The sequence below is a fragment of the Bufo gargarizans genome, chromosome 7 (assembly GCF_014858855.1).
Source record: "Bufo gargarizans isolate SCDJY-AF-19 chromosome 7, ASM1485885v1, whole genome shotgun sequence".
NCBI lineage: Eukaryota > Metazoa > Chordata > Amphibia > Anura > Bufonidae > Bufo > Bufo gargarizans.
The window spans coordinates 114,340,950-114,357,072 of NC_058086.1; the positions used below are offsets into that span (position 1 = coordinate 114,340,950).

The window sequence follows — 16,123 nt, forward strand, 5'->3', positions numbered from 1 at the left end:
ATTGTAGATTTCATATCTTCTGCATTGCCTTTTTCAGGCACTGTATTGGCTGTGCTTTCAACAACTATGGATGTTCTTGCTGTTGATTCTGCAGTATTATATCTAGCTATAGGATAAGGTGACATTTCCTTATTTGCTTCTTCGGGTGTCTCATTATTTGATACACTGTCTGTTTTAAGTTGTGTAATTCTTGGGGCTAATGTACTTTCTATATCTTTTTTACCATCAATTGTTTCTGTTGCAGCAATCTCCATCAAACTTGGAGGATTCAGAGAACTAGTTATGTCTTTGCCTACAGTATCATTGTCCAGCTGTTTCACAGTAGGTCCATCATCTGGCGATGACCATGTGGTTACCTCATTTATTTTTCCAGCTACAGTATGTGTTACAATAGCTGGTGCTCCAAAATCATTAATTGCAGTTGTGTATTTAAGAATCTTACTTTGTTGAAGTGGAGTATCTGTTGTCATGTCTTTTCCTGTGGTTGTATCCTCTGCTATTGGACTTTGAGTGGAGGCATTCATCACATTTGTGGTTTTTTCAGGTCCTTCTTTGGTTGGCTGAATATTCGGTGTAGTAGATCTTCCATTGTCTAAAGTTACATCAGGAATTTTTGTTGCTGACTTCGATGGATTTACTGTGCCTTCAGTCTGATTTTTTTCCCTCGTAGTCTGCGATAATGTGGTTGTTGAGTGGACAATCAAAGTTGTTGTTGGGGTAGTTGTTGACAAAAAGTCCATTCCACTGCCATCATCTCCAGAGCCTTCATCTTTAAATGTGGGTACAGGGGTTGGAGGTGACCCTTTGTCTTTTTTTGTTTTTGGTGGCATTAATGGATCTTCTGGTATGTCTTGTTAAAGAAAAAAAAAATGTTAAAATAGTATACATCTCGCATTTCCTTTTTATAAAAAATTTAGATGCATGCCCCTATGATTATTACAAGTACAGCTACAGTAAGTGTATGTTACCACAATGTGTGCCCTTTCTTACCAGGAGTCTTCTTCTTTTTGTCTTTAAGTTTTTTCTTGTTTTTGCCTGTTAACCTTCTGGTAGATTTACTTCTAGTATGTGAGGATGATGACTGGGAAGAACTTGAGAATGCACTCTCCACTGTTTCTAAAATCAGTGATTAAATAAAATAGCAAAAGTTACAAATTTAAGTGCATGTATTAGGTAAAACTGCCAGCTTACACTACCTAATTCATCAGGGCAGTGGTGAAGAATAGGCAGCCCACGTGATCAACCAGTAGTCCCTGCCGCTTATTTTCCATGTGCACTGTCACCCTCTTTTTTTAGTGAACAAGGAATATAGTAACTCCAATTTATTCTCACTGATCTGCTTCTTTATTTTAAATACACATTAATTAACAATAACTGCAAGTCTGGCCACCTCTTTGGTGAAACGGGACACAAGACATTAAATGTAATATACCGGCAAATAATGGAGTCAAGGACTACATCTAAATCTCCATTAGTGAAATAGGTTGGCCACTACGAAAATAGACTGTTCCCCAAATTTGTGAAATTACAGAACTTTCCAGAACTTGCTACTATCTGTTTTATACACGGTTTTCATTAAAAAAAAAACATAAAAATCCTAACCCCTTATTACCTTGTCTTTCTTCTTCTGAGTCAATCTTCTTTTTTAGTTTTGTATTTCCTTTTGGATTAGGCTTCTTTTTACGGTTCTTTCCTTTTCCAGGTTTTGATGGCTCTGGTGGAAAACTCAGATGTCATTACAATTTTCCTCTCATGGTTTCAAATCAAAACATAATTATTGGCAATATCACTGGATAGGAAATAGATTGAAAGGGTTTCCCATCTTATAAAAAGATGGTATATCTGTACAACACTGAAAATGAAGGGGATGCAGTGTTGGTTAAGCACTGAACCCGTTTACTGTTTTTCCCCTACAGAGCGGTGCCCTGGCTGTGCAGGGAACTGTGTCACTGTCACAAGTGAGGGGTGCTGGAAAAACATAGAAGAGAACAAAGCACTTAACTATTACTGCACCCATTCATTCTCAGGGTTCATTAGGATCCCTAAGATCCCACACCAATCATAAAATAGTGGCATATTTCATCAACTTTATAACATGAGAAAGTCCCTTTAATAAAATAAAGATTTTACGAATAACTATAATTTTATATATATATATATATATATATATATATATATATATCAAAGCAAATAATTGACATAAAATATAATAGCTATTTATTATAAGTAGAGATGAGCAAATTTTAGAAAAATTAGTTTCGGCCAGTTCGCCTAATTTTTTGTAAAAGATTGGATCGATCCGGATTTATTTGCGGTGAATCGCAAATGACTATTCCCTGGCTGCAGAGAGCCTTTAGGGAGTCTGCTGTGGTGGTGAAATTATACTGTGAGTCAGCATGACATGCAGATAACAGGCATTGCTCTTAGAATCACTGCACACTTCACTTATTTGGGCAGTCATGGGGCCAAAACTGACCAAATAACTCAAGTATGAACTCAACCTTACAGGACGATCTTAGTGCCAAGAAACGCGCACTCCTTTTACACCGTCGCCAGCTGATTCCACATAGATATTATCAGAACCTGTTCTATTAAATGCTTATACAAGTAGAGCCCCCCGACAGAGTGGAGAGGGTCTCAGCAGTAAGTTTGTGTTGATGTCACTGATTATTTTGCCCTTCCTCTGATCCATTCAAGAAATAACCCCCAAAAAACTGAGCATCTGACTTCACTCGGTCAGCATTTGGTTAGTAATCCATCAGTATTCAATTGTACCTGCAGTGGAGGCTGAGGACACGGTGGACGATGAGGAGGTAGAGGCGGACATTGTTGCATGACCAACAGTGTGAGAACGTGAAGGTGGAAGTGGCGTTACCTACCCAAGTTGCTGGTGTGGCTGGGCAGGAACCACATTTGCCTAGTGGGCCGTAAAGGACATATATTGTTTTTGACCATAGTTATAGCTACCGACCAATTTTCCCCAAAAAGGCTGTTTCACAAAAAAATTCACCTTTGAATGGCTAATCAACGTAATTTGGTCCATACAGAAGAGTCTCCAATCACCAATCAATTTTCACAAAAAGCTGTTTCACAAAAAAAAACCTTCTCCAACGAATGGCTAATCGACGTAATTCGGTCCATACAGCAAAAAGAGGTCTACAATCACCCATCAATTTTCCCAAATAAAGCCTGTTTCACAAAAAAAGTCACCACTGAATGGCTAATTGACATAATTCGGTCTGTACAGCAAAAGGAGGTATACAATCACCCATCAATTTTCCCGTATTCTTTTTCCTATTAATACACCCCCAAAATAAAATACTGCAATCACAATTCACCACAGAACGGCTAATAGGACAAACGTATCTATCCTATTAATACAGATTGTAAATGGTTGTGGCTGTAGTACAATGAAACTTTACCCCTCAATGGCAAATATATTTGTTTTTTGGAACTAATACATGATAAAAAGGGCTTTAGAACATATAACTGCACCGCTGAACAGCAAATATATTTTTCTTTTGCCAGTAATACATGCCACAAAAGGCTTGAGAACATATAACTGCACTGCTGAAGGGCAAATAGCCCCTTATTTTTTTCAACTTATACACGCCACAAAAGGCTTTAGAAGATACAACTGCACCACTGAACGGCAAATAATATATATTTTTTGCCACTAATTCATGCAAAAAAAGGCTTTCGAATATATAACTGAACAGCAAATAGGCCATTATTTTTTTCCACTTATACACGCCTCAGAAGGCTTTAGAACATATAACTGCACTGCTGAACAGCATATATGTTTTCCCTTTTCACTTATACATGCCACAAAAGGCTTTAGAACATATAAATGCACCGCTAAACGGCGAATATTTTTTTCTTTTGCCACTAATAAACGCTACAAAAGGCTTTAGAACATATAACTGCACCGCTGAACGGCATATAATATATATTTTTTTTGCACTAATACATGACAAAAAGGGCTTTAGAACATATAACTGCACCACTGAACAGCAAATATATGTTTCTTTTGCCACTAATATACACAACAAAAGGCGTTAGAACATATAACTGCACCACTGAACGGCAAATAATATTGTGAGCTTGTCTTTGAAATATAGGGGAGAGAAATCTGATCCAGCCACATCCAATGTCTGTCTCAGTTTCCCCGAGTGCTTGTATCCCTTTAATTTGGATTCCAACAATTATAGGATAAAGGGATATTTCCCTGACAAAAACTTGACGCTCAACATGGGGCTCGACTAAAGGACACTTCATCTGGTCTCCGACAAATTGGACGTTCTGGTCCGGGATTTGAAGATATAAGAAATAGCACTAAAAGCTAAGGGAAGAGACTTTATCTTACACTATATCTGTGTCTCCCTAAGTGTTTGGTCTGGTTCGAGGATCTGGTGATTGAATGTACCTTAAAGTCCTTTTATGGTCGAGCCTATTTTTGATAAGAACCTGAAAATGACTATGATTGTTGGATTTTGAGACCTAAGAGATGGACAGTTTCAATTGGGAAGTCTTTGGTTTAGTTTTGGGAGTTTTGGTATATGCCTTATTTGTTCTTTATTGTATGTGGAAAATCTTGGAGAATTACAGGAAGGGTAATCAAAGTCCTTGGACTCCAATGTCCTGTTTGTGAGGTTTTGATTGGTTAAGAATCTCAGTAACAGAATACACTAGGTAAATATAGTGGGGAAATTCTGAGGAAACTGAGGAAAATGGACTTAATAATTGTTTAACTTTCTGTGGAAAAAGATTGACATAAGAGTAACAAAACAGCTAAGACTTTAGTCAAAGAGAGGGAAGAAAAAGAAGGTTTGAAAAATATTGACAGGGTGTTGAAGAAGGTAGGAATGAAGCATGGAAATTTGAATGTGGATACTTGGGAAAGATTCAAAAGGACGCATTGTGGTTGGATAAAGGATCATGGATGTGGAGAAGTAGTTAATACCTGGGTTAAAGTGGCAGGGGAAGAAACTGAGGGGTGGCAAGAAGTAGTCAGAGGTAGACTGTTGTATACTCAGAAATCAAAAGAAAATGACGCTGACGAGCGACCTCCTTCATATCCAACTGCCCCTAGACCTCCAAGAGGGAATGGACCGGCGGGATGGACTTGTAATGTCTGTGGCAATCAGAATCCAGACTGGGCCAATGCATGTCGAGCCTGTGGTGCCCCCGACCCCACAGACATGTAGGACTCTACCCTGTTTTGACTAAGACAAGCATCCTACCCAGACCCACAACAGGACAACAGGGGGCAACGGGAGGAGGATCTGATACAACCTCAGGACGACCCAGACATGTCATTGGAGCTACCAGCTGGAATCATGAACCTGAATTTCTTTACGCCCCTGGAGTCTGAAAGACCAACTCGGACTTTTGACCCGACTGCCCGACCCTCTGACGAGACTTATGTCTACTTCTAGGACTCTTCAACAGATACAGGTGGCTTATGGGGCTACGTGGACTGACTTGAAGGATCTGATGTTGCTGAAGATGGGCGAGTCACAACATCAAATGGTGAATGACTATATGAACGAACACAGAAATATTATAGACTAGAGACTGGGTCAAGGCTTTAAAGTCTGGGACTGAATTGGTCAGGGTTTTTACAGAATAGGCACGTACAAGGGAGGAAGTAAGTTCCCAAAGTCTTAAAGACATAGTACAGGGTTCTCAGGAGACTGTAGAGACGTATGCTGCAGGACTAAGGACTATCTGGATCGACATGAGTTGGGATCAAGCTGGAAACATGGGAGAAAAACTGTTGACATGTGCATTCATGGAGGGGCTTCGACCCGCCCTCCAGGCTAAGCTGAAAGCTTGTAAACCTGAATGGCATGTGACCCCTTTAACCCAATTAATTGCTGCAGCCAAAGGGTTAGAACTAGACATGAAGAAAATTCCTGCACGGGTCCCAAACCCAAATGTCATTTTAAATGTTACAATTACGCAGTGGCGTTGCAAGGGGGGTGCAGCGGGTGTGGGCCGCATCAAGTCACACCAGTCTGATGGGGTAAGTCACCTGCCGGACTCAGTGGCGGATTATAATAGGGGTGTTCAGGTCGGTAGCCCCGGGTCCGGCATCCCTGGGGGGCCCAACGCCTCCCCAAACTCCCACATACTGCGGCGGGGCATGGGAGTGAATAGTTCCCTGCCCCGCCACCGATCACGGCCATAGGCTTCAGGCCTAGTAGGTCTGAGGCCTATGCGGTAGTGAAATCACGGCGTAGGCTTGCATGATGACGTCATCGTGCACCTGTGCCAGAAGGGACGCAGGACAATGAAGAATGCACGCCTGCCGCACAGGTAAGTATTAGCTTTTAATTGTGTTTTTTTTTTTTCCTGTGTGACTAACATTGGGGGGGGGGGGGGGGCAGAGGAGGACATGCTGGCAGTTTGGTATATGAGTTTGAATCAATGATACCAGCGGGTTTGAATGCAGAACTAGAGCTGTTTGGGTTTCTGTAGGCTTGGTGCCTCTGAACCGACTCACACGCCACAGTCAGGCCCGTCTATCGTCACTGTGTCGTGGACTCGGACAGGGGCCCTCAGCCATATACTACTAAGAGATATATAGTAATGGACATTCCATATGATTGAAAGGGAAAAGAATAAGGAAAAATCAATTAGATATTTCACAAGTCATAACAATCAATGATGTCTTTCTTATTCTCATATTTTATAGTCCAATTTTAAACATAAATATGGATTTAGAAAGCACTTCAAGATTATGTTTAATATGGATTTTATTGTGAAATGTAGTTGAAGACAATACATATTTATATACATCTTCCAAATCGTATAACTCAGAAATGCTATTTGAATTATGACTTATGTTCATAGAGGATGTTTATAATGATGAGAGGAACACATGACATAAAAAACGCATGTGTACAAAAAAATCGCATAAAAAACGCATATACAAAAAAACGCAAGAATCGCATCCTAGGAAGAGAATCAAGTGATCCACACTTTAGTGCTATTCATGATACAAAAGGCGGAGGCTAACAGGTGATGCAACACCACTGATGAAGGGAAGGAGAGTTCCCAAAACGCGTATGGGCTGGATCGCACACCTGTAAAAAGCACTTCCGCACCCAAAAGCATGGCCATGCTGTAAAACCGGATCAAAAGATTACAGAAGCAATCAGAATCATACCGAAGATATACTACTTCCTTTTCGCTGTGCCGGACGAGAATATGTGGATTAAGTCAAAACGAAATCTCACTTGAATTCTCGCGAGAGTAAGCCAGCTGGAGCAGGACGGAGCAAGACGCCGGCAGTGTCCTGCGCCGCCCAATCCTTGCCTGCAACAGACCGCCATTAATGAGGAAGGTAAGAAGCTTCCATATATAAGTTTAACAACTATAGAGAATACGGGACTGAACAGTTTATCACAGCCAGCCAAATACACTGGCGCCTAAGATTGCCTATAATCATCTGTCTACATTGTTACTATAACATCAGATTGTGATTGGAGATATCCTAGGAAGCAGGACTATAATCATTATTTACATTCCACAAGCGGACTTCTATCTTTACAGGACTGCAACTGCTATACAGTGCTCTGAAATTATACCATCAATCAGATCACATATATCAGCTGTGTGAACAGATTTATTTCCATATTATAATTCGGTGGATTTTGTGGAACGTTTGAAGCGCATTTATATTTTATATTTTATTTTTATTGTATTTGCATTTTATTGTATTTTATTATCATCTAGGGACTTTACTAGATTTACACGTGTTTATGTATAATATTGTGGTTTAATTAAATTTTATGCACTTTATGATCCAAATGAAGTGTGCTCGCCCATCACTTTAGCTTCAGAATCTGCAAAGAGTCTGCTCAGCCAGGTCCCCAAAAGCCTTTGGGCCACCTCAAAGACAGACATAGGCAAATTACCTGTGTCCCCTGTGATGGTGTCTCTAAAGCCCGGGTGTCCGGCCAAATAGATGATTTTCTCCGAGCAGGTGTTCTCATCAAGACTGTGTCCCCGGCAAACACTCCCCTATTCCCAGTGAAGAAGGCCGTTGAGGGTCAGCCAGTCACATATTGAATGGTCCATGATCTTCGAGCGGTCAACAAAGTCACAGTCCTACAAACCCCAATAGTGCCCAATCCGCACAATCTGCTGTCCCAAGTTCCGTCCACAGCTACCTATTTCACTGTGATTGACCTTGCAAATGCATTTTTAGATTGTGAGTATCTTTTTGCTTTTACTTTCAAGGGGAACCAGTATACTCGCCCACCATGTGCAGTCAGGCCCTACCATCTGTCCTAGCCAACTTGTCCCCTCCTGGAACTTTGGTCTTATTGCAATATGTCGATGACTTACTTTTGTGTGTTGAAATGGAGACCAGCTGTCAAGCCGCCACTCTGTCAATCCTAATTTTTCTCCAAGAAAATGGGTGTAAAGCTTCTAGGCATAAACTGCAGTTTTGAAAAGACAAGGTGATATTTCTTGGACACTGCCCGGCACCTTGCCCCCGAACCGAACTAAAAGGGATGGTCGGTTCCATAGTGGATATGCAGTTGTCACACAGTATGAGTTAGGTACAGCTGAGCCACTCCCACCTCTATTGTAAGCACAAGAGGTGGAGTTGAAGGCAATCACTGAGGCGTGTAAAATGGCCAAGGGGAAGAAGGTGAACATCTACACAGACTCAAGGTATGCTTTTGTTATTACACATCACTATGGACCTATTTTGCGGGCCAGGCACTTCCTAACATATGCAGGCCAGCCTATCAAGAACAAAGACTCTGTACTAGAATTTATGAACTCTCTGTTGTTACCAGAGGAAGTTGCTATCATCAAGATATAAGGCACACACCAGGCACACCATGGTGGAGGCAAAAGGTAATGATCGAGCTGACGAGGCGGCCAAACAAGCCACCCTACAGCCCATAAGGACTGTCCCCACCCCGGTAAAAATCCTGAAGCCTGAAGACGTCTCTGTAAGTATGCTCCAGAAATTTACTGATCAAGCCCCTCCTGAAGAAAAAGAACTTTGGGCAAAGCATGGGGCCAAGGTTGATGAACAAGAAATCTGGAGAAAAAAAGAAAGGACTTGTTTAGCTCATCCAATGTATCCTGCTATGGCACAAGAGGCCAATGGGCCTACCCATTTGTCTAAAGGTGCTATGGTAAGTGTTGTAAATGCTGGTTGGATTGCACCAGGGTTTTCCACAGTAGCAGCTCGGTTTGTAAAAGGGTGCATGATTTGTGCATTAAATAATCCCGGTCAAGTGGTGAAGACTCCAAGCAAGCACACCCCGAAGCCATTTTACCCATTTCAGAGATTGCAGATAGACTGTTTTTGTTCTTGTGTGTGTTGATCTCTTTTCAGGATGGCTGGAAGCCTTCCCAGTAGCAAAGGCAAATGCTAAGAATACCGCCAAGAAATTGGTCAGTGAACTGATATGCAGGTACGGTGTTCCTAAAGTCATTGGGTCAGATAGGGGGTCCCATTTCACAGGAGAAGTAATTACAACAAACCAGGTCACATGCAGGCGTTAGGGGTCACTCAAGCGTTCCACGCGGCCTACCATCCCCAAAGCAGCGGCTGAGTTAAACGCCTCAACGGCACATTGACGTTAAAGATCCAGAAAGCCATGCAGGAAACCCAAAGACCTTGGCCATAATGCCTGCCCCTCACCCTATATTCTGTTAGGACCACTCCCAAACGAAAAACAGGACTGTCTCCTTTTGAGATTTTTTTTGGGTGCACTCCCAGGCTTGGGTTGTACTTCCCCCAGCAGTTACAGATGAGCAATGCAAATCTTACTGGGTATGTCCAGGCCCTCACAAAATGGCTTGAACATACTCATAAACAAGTGTTTGCTTCACTTCCAGATTCTGACTCAGTAGAAGGAACTCACAGCTTGCAGCCTGGAGATTCGGTGGTGATAAAGAGGCATGTGAGAAAAGGGACTAAATCAAAGATTTGATGGTCCCTTTCAAGTACTGTTGACCACCCACATAGCTGTAAAGGTTGAAGGAAAACCCAACTGGATAAGGAGCGTTTCGTCCACTGAATGATGAATGGGACAATGCTTTGATTCGGAACCATTAGGTGCTGTTTGAAGGACTGAATGACATTGAAAAATTGAGGGACTGTTGGATCTGTACTCATAGCCCTTTGAGTTCAGCCAGTATGCCATATTTAGCCATGCCCCTCAATTTTTCTGAATTGACTGAATTGGCCAGCTCCACTATCTTTTTCTCAGGCATGAAGCAGGTTGAGTCTAAAACTAGAGACAGGGAAGCACCCTTACCCATTTCAGGATGGGCTGACCAGTTGATTATAACTCTACCCCCTGGAACAAGAACATATGGTGCAATGTGTCATGCTTTCCAAGTTGGACACGCTGTTATTGTTTGCAAATATAGTCGAAAGGTATGTCTTTTAATCCTCATAACAAATTCGTCTGCAATGACTCTAACCCGAACAGCCTGGTGCATTGTGTTTGTATAGATCCTCTAAAGGGTAAGAATATGGCCTTCAACAACCGTATCTTAGTTGACTTAATTGCTGGAATAACCTCTAACTCCTCAGAGGGTCAGGAAAAGGGACCAAAACTGGCAGAAAGTGCCCGACTGGCCAAATTGATAACTCAGTTGTTTGATGGTTGCAGTCGCAGAAGATACATTTCTGGTCTGTGGGCATAAGGCATCCAAATAATTGCCTAGAAATGTCACTGGTTTATGTACAATTGCCTGGCTTACTCCTGCAACCTTTATGAGCATCTCCAATAAGTTTTTCAGTACCTTGTTCTTGTACCCCATGGTAATGCAGATGTGGGACAAGCTAGTGGTGGCAAGGGATTATTTGGATGATCAGATATGGGAGGTGTTAACATTCATGAACACCTCTAACATTGTCCAGAACCAGATAATCATTTTCACCAATTAACACTCCTTGGTTTTAGACTACCTGACAGCAATTATATAGATCCCCAAGGTAACCTACAGGGAAATGGTGAAACCCATGAGAAAAAAATGGTTACAGGAAAATAGTGCAGACAAAGACTCATGGTGGTGAGGCATCTTTTCCTTCCTCAACCCTGCCAACTGGTTCAAAACTTTGGGAGGGTGGTTCATGGGAATTCTTCAAACGATTGTCCAAGTAGCCATAGTTATCCTCATAGCATATGCATTGCTTAGGTTACTATTTATGTGCACAAACAAGTATGTACCAAGAGAAGAGATAATAAAGACTATTGAGAAAATCTCCTGTCCTGCGCCAGATGCAGAACTCAAGATATCTAAAAATGGGGGATTTGTGGTGGAGGTCAGTGTATTGAATGGAGCTTACAGGGTTAAATAGAAAAAGGTTATATTTAGATCTTGTACTAAAAACAAAGTCAAAAAGTCACTTTATGTGTGTGATAGAACCCACCCCCTCCCCACAGTTTCCTCTTTAGTTTAGCAGGGGTATCAGTCTGAGTCTTGGGAAGTGCAGGGGAGAGGAGAGAGGAATGGAAACATACGTATGGTCTTATGATCTATATCTTGTAACCGCAAATGTCATGTTCCTTATTTGATGGTTTATTTTTATTTATTTTTTCTGTTTGAAACCTATGTATTGTGAGCTTGTCTTTGAAATAAAGGGGAGAGAGAAATCTGATCCAGTTACATCCAATGTCTGTGTCAGTTTTACCCTCGTATTCCTTAAAGGGTACTTTCGCACTTGCGGCTGAGGTTTCCGTCAAAACGTATGCAAACTGATGGCATTTGTCAGACGGATCAGGATCCTGATCCGTCTGACAAATTCATTGAAATGCCGGATCCGTCTCTCCAGTGTCATCTGGAAAAACGGATCCGGCATTTTTTTTTTCACTTTTTTTGTGGTCTGAGCATGCGCATACCACAATGCCGGATCCGTTTTGCTGGAACACTCGGGCTGGATCTGGCATTAATGCATTTCAATGGGCAAGTGTTCTGGAATTTTGGACGGAGATAAAACCGTAGCATGCTGCGGTATTATCTCCATCCTGAAAAGGCAAAAAGACTGAACTGAAGACATCCTGATGCATCCTGAACGGATTTCTCTCCATTCAGAATGCATTAGGATAAAACTGATCAGTTCTTTTACGGTATTGAGCCCCTAGGACGGAACTCAATGCCAGAAAAGAATAACACTAGTGTGAAAGTACCCTAATTTGGATTCCAACAATTATAGGATAAAGGGATATTTCCCTAACACTAATACATGCCAAAAAGGGCTTTATAACATATAACTGCAACGCTGAACGACAAATGGACCCTTATTTTTTTTCCACTTATACATGCCAAAAATGGCTTTAGAACATATAACTACACCGCTGAACGGCAAATATGACCACTATATGCAGATTTGTGTGATTAAAACCACCTGTGCCGAATGGCAGGAGTGCTGATACCAGTAAAGAAAAAAATAGACCATTAATATACATGGGGGAGAGAAACAGAACTGGATCGCACATCCACAATGCTATGCTCTGATCTAACTCACTTATCAGTGAACAGCCCACCATACTGCATGCTGTACAAGAGGCATTAGTGTACATTTTGATCAAAAGGCATAAGCCCACTCACCACGCCAAGGTCGCCTCTTTGAGTGGGACCTACTCTGACAAAAAGGCGCAGCGCAGTGCGGTGACAAAGCGGCACTGCCCTGGTAGGCGGCGGGACCCAGGAGTCAAAACAGCAACCCTGCTGTCTGACAATGCCACCCATGGCACTGGGTCACACCAACCCACCAGAACATTTGAGTCTTTTCTTCTTTATTACTGGTATCCGCACTCCTCCCATTCGGCACAGGTGGTTTTAATCACACAGGTCTGCATATAGTGGTCATTGACCTGTAGCTCCTGATAGTGGTGGACATGTTGTGCTAGACAACTGTTCACATAGTGCAGCACTGCGTGGTGGCTGTGCTGGTGGGTTGGTGGGACCCAGTGCCATGGGTGGCATAATCAGACAGCAGAGGTGCTGTTTGACCCCTGGGTCCCGCCGCCTACTAGGGCAGTGCCACCTCGTCACTGCATGGTCGTTGCGCCTGTTTCAGAGTAAGTCCTACTCAAAGAGGCGACCTTGGCGTGGTGAGTGGGCTTATGCCTTTTGATCAAAATGTACACTAATGCCTCTTGTACAGCATGTAGTATGAGGGGCTGTACACTTTTTATTATAGCGCTGAGAAGCGAGTTTGATCAAAGCATAGCATTGTGGATGTGCGATCCAGTTCTGTTTCTCCCCCTGCATCATTATTTGACTCTTTTCTTCTTTATTACTGGTATCAGCACTCCTCCCATTCGGCACAGGTGTTTTTATTCACACAGGTCTGCATATAGTGGTCATTGACCGTAGCTCCTGATAGTGGTGGACATGTGTTAGCAGGGCTTTTTTTCTGGCGGAACGCACCGGAACAGCGTTCCGCCACCTTTTGACATCGCAGCCTGCCATGCTCCAGCATCGCAGGCTGCGATGTATCAGCGGGGAGGGACTGGGAGGAGGAGCTGGGGGCCGATGCGTTCACTGTGCTCCGGCCCCCAGCTTCAGACTAGTTATAAAATGTGTACAATTGATAAGGATTCTATTCATGAGGCCCCCTCTGTAGTAGAACATTCAATATAGCCATCCTACTCACAGGGCTGTTACCTTAATGCAGGGCGGCCGGGCAGACGAGCGGCAGCGTCACTGACTGACGTCACGTGCCTGCGCCGCCTACTTTATTCATAAAGTAGGCGGCGCAGGCACGTGACGTCAGTCAGTGACGCTGCCGCTCGTCTGCCCGGCCGCCCTGCATTAAGGTAACAGCCCTGTGAGTAGGATGGCTATATTGAATGTTCTACTACAGAGGGGGCCTCATGAATAGAATCCTTATTAATTGTACACATTTTATAACTAGTCTGTACTGGAGCCGCAATGGGGGGGGGGGTCTGTGGATGGCACTGTTATGTAGTGGGGGGGTCTGTGGATGCCATCCCCAGATCCCCCATTAACAGTGCCATCCCCAGATCCCCCATTAACAGTGCCATCCCCATCTGGGGGGTTTCTTTGCTGGGCTGGACTTTTAGAGCCCCCCCAAATTTTACTTGCATCCCTGTTCTCTAAAGGGGCGGTTTTAGGGGGCGGTCCTAGGGGTGGGTAGGGGCGGGGCCAGGGGAGGGGAGGTGAGTTCCACCACCTTTTCTTTGAGAAAAAAGCCCTGCGTGTTAGACAACTGTTCACATGGTGCAGCACTGCGTGGTGGCCTTTGTTTTTGTGGCGCTGTGCTGGTGGGTTGGTGGGACCCAGTGCCATGGGTGGCATAATCAGACAGCAGAGGTGCTATTTGACCCCTGGGTCCCGCCGCCTACTAGGGCAGCGCCACCTCGTCACTGCATGGTCGCTGTGCCTTTTTCAGAGTAGGGCCCACTCAAAGAGGCGACCTTGGCATGGTGAGTGGGCTTATGCCTTTTGATCAAAATGTAGACTAATGCCTCTTGTACAGCGTGTAGTGTGGGGGGCTGTACACTTTTTATTATAGCGCTGAGAAGCGAGTTCGATCAAAGCATAGCATTGTGGATGTGCGATCCAGTTCTGTTTCTCCCCCTGCATCATCCTTGAATAATCTTTCCCTGCACAATGACGTTTTTTCTAGCATTGTCCCTAGCGCCTGCTAATGTCTCGCCCTGCACTAAGTACACTAGAAAATGGCAGAATCCAATATGGCTAAGGCTATTTTATAGGGCTGTGACCTCACAGAGCTGGCTGCTAATTGGCTGCATGCATGGCTTTATGGGTGATCCCGACTTTCCTGAAATTCAGATTAAATTCCACTTTGTCAGCTTTGATTCGCTCATATCTAATTATAAGTTATAAATGATACATTTGGTAAAAAAAAACATAATTACAATCACTCCTCAGTCACTGCTGTCATTTTTGTAAGAAGGATTAAAATATAAGCACGCTAAATTTCAATCCAACAATTTTTAGAATTTTTTCCTGGCTGTACACATAGCCGTAGAGGGCTTTTTAAGGACACCATTTAATTTACAATATTGTGTATTGAAAGATGGAAAAAAAAAATCTTTGTGGGGTGAAACTAAAAAAAATGACCCAATTCTGCCATAGTTTTTTCGATTTTGTTTTGATAAAAAAAGTATGAAGTTTTTATTATGTTTTACATAATAAATAGTAAATGATAGTAAATAGTAAAAGATCTAAACCTTTGAAAAATGAATTTGCATTGCCATATTCTGACATTCATACCTTTAAGACACCCTGCAAAGGCTTGTTTTTTGTGAGATTGCCTGTAGTTTTTATTAAAATATATGACCTTTTAATCACTTATTCAAATTGTTTGTGGTGAAAAAGTGTCCACAAAAATGATAATTTTGCAATTTAGATTTTTTTTTTCCATGTGGCATTTACCTTTTAAAAATTTTTAAAACTTTTTTTTTTTTTTACTTTAATTGTTAGTTGCCTTAGGGGACTTTAACCCGCAATTGTTGAATTGCTTATATCATAGACGGCAGTGGTCTACTATTGCAGTCTATAAGAATTCTTCACACCGCCTATTCAGCCTTGCCCAAAGCATGGCTTAACAGGCAAATTTGCTGTGTCAGGTATGGGAACTTTCACAAGACCGAAGTGGCAACTTTGCAGTGGGGTTCTAAATGAAGACAGGGGAGCCCCGTCTAACCAATTAGATACCCCAGTTGCTATTGGCTGCAGTATTGACTGCAGTTAGAGATGAGCGAATCGAAGCTGATGATGTGGAATTAGATCCGAATTTCATTAAAAATTCAATTCGCAACAAATGCAAATTTCCTCGCGCTTCGTGGTAACGAATAGCAATTTTCCTAAAATGGCGGCTATGGTGTGAGGACTGAAGATATGGGGAAAGGAACTCTGGGAAGGCGGGATCACCCACATTGACATGCCTGCATGCAGCCAATCAGCAGGCAGTCAGCCCTGTGATGTCACAGCCCTATAAATATGGCACCCATTTTAGATTCTGCCATTTTCCAGCATTCAGAGTGCAGGGACAGACATGTGAAGGCGCTAGGAACAGCAATTGGAAAAACCTAATTGTGGAAAAATAAAGACAGAAAAAACTATTTATAAGTGCAGG

General features: G+C 42.5%; 1 protein-coding gene across 3 annotated transcripts in view; it reads right to left on the bottom strand.

The window, feature by feature from the left end:
* PRG4 (proteoglycan 4) overlaps window positions 1-16,123 on the bottom strand; it is a 152,455-nt gene that overhangs the window by 19,942 nt on the left and 116,390 nt on the right. For all 3 annotated transcript variants that reach the window (XM_044301038.1, XM_044301040.1, XM_044301039.1), the window contains 3 exons: window positions 1,613-1,714; window positions 991-1,116; window positions 443-850 (listed from right to left, as the gene is read on the bottom strand). In XM_044301038.1, the coding sequence (XP_044156973.1) occupies window positions 443-850; window positions 991-1,116; window positions 1,613-1,714 (636 nt within the window). The remainder of the gene's footprint in view (window positions 1-442; window positions 851-990; window positions 1,117-1,612; window positions 1,715-16,123) is intronic.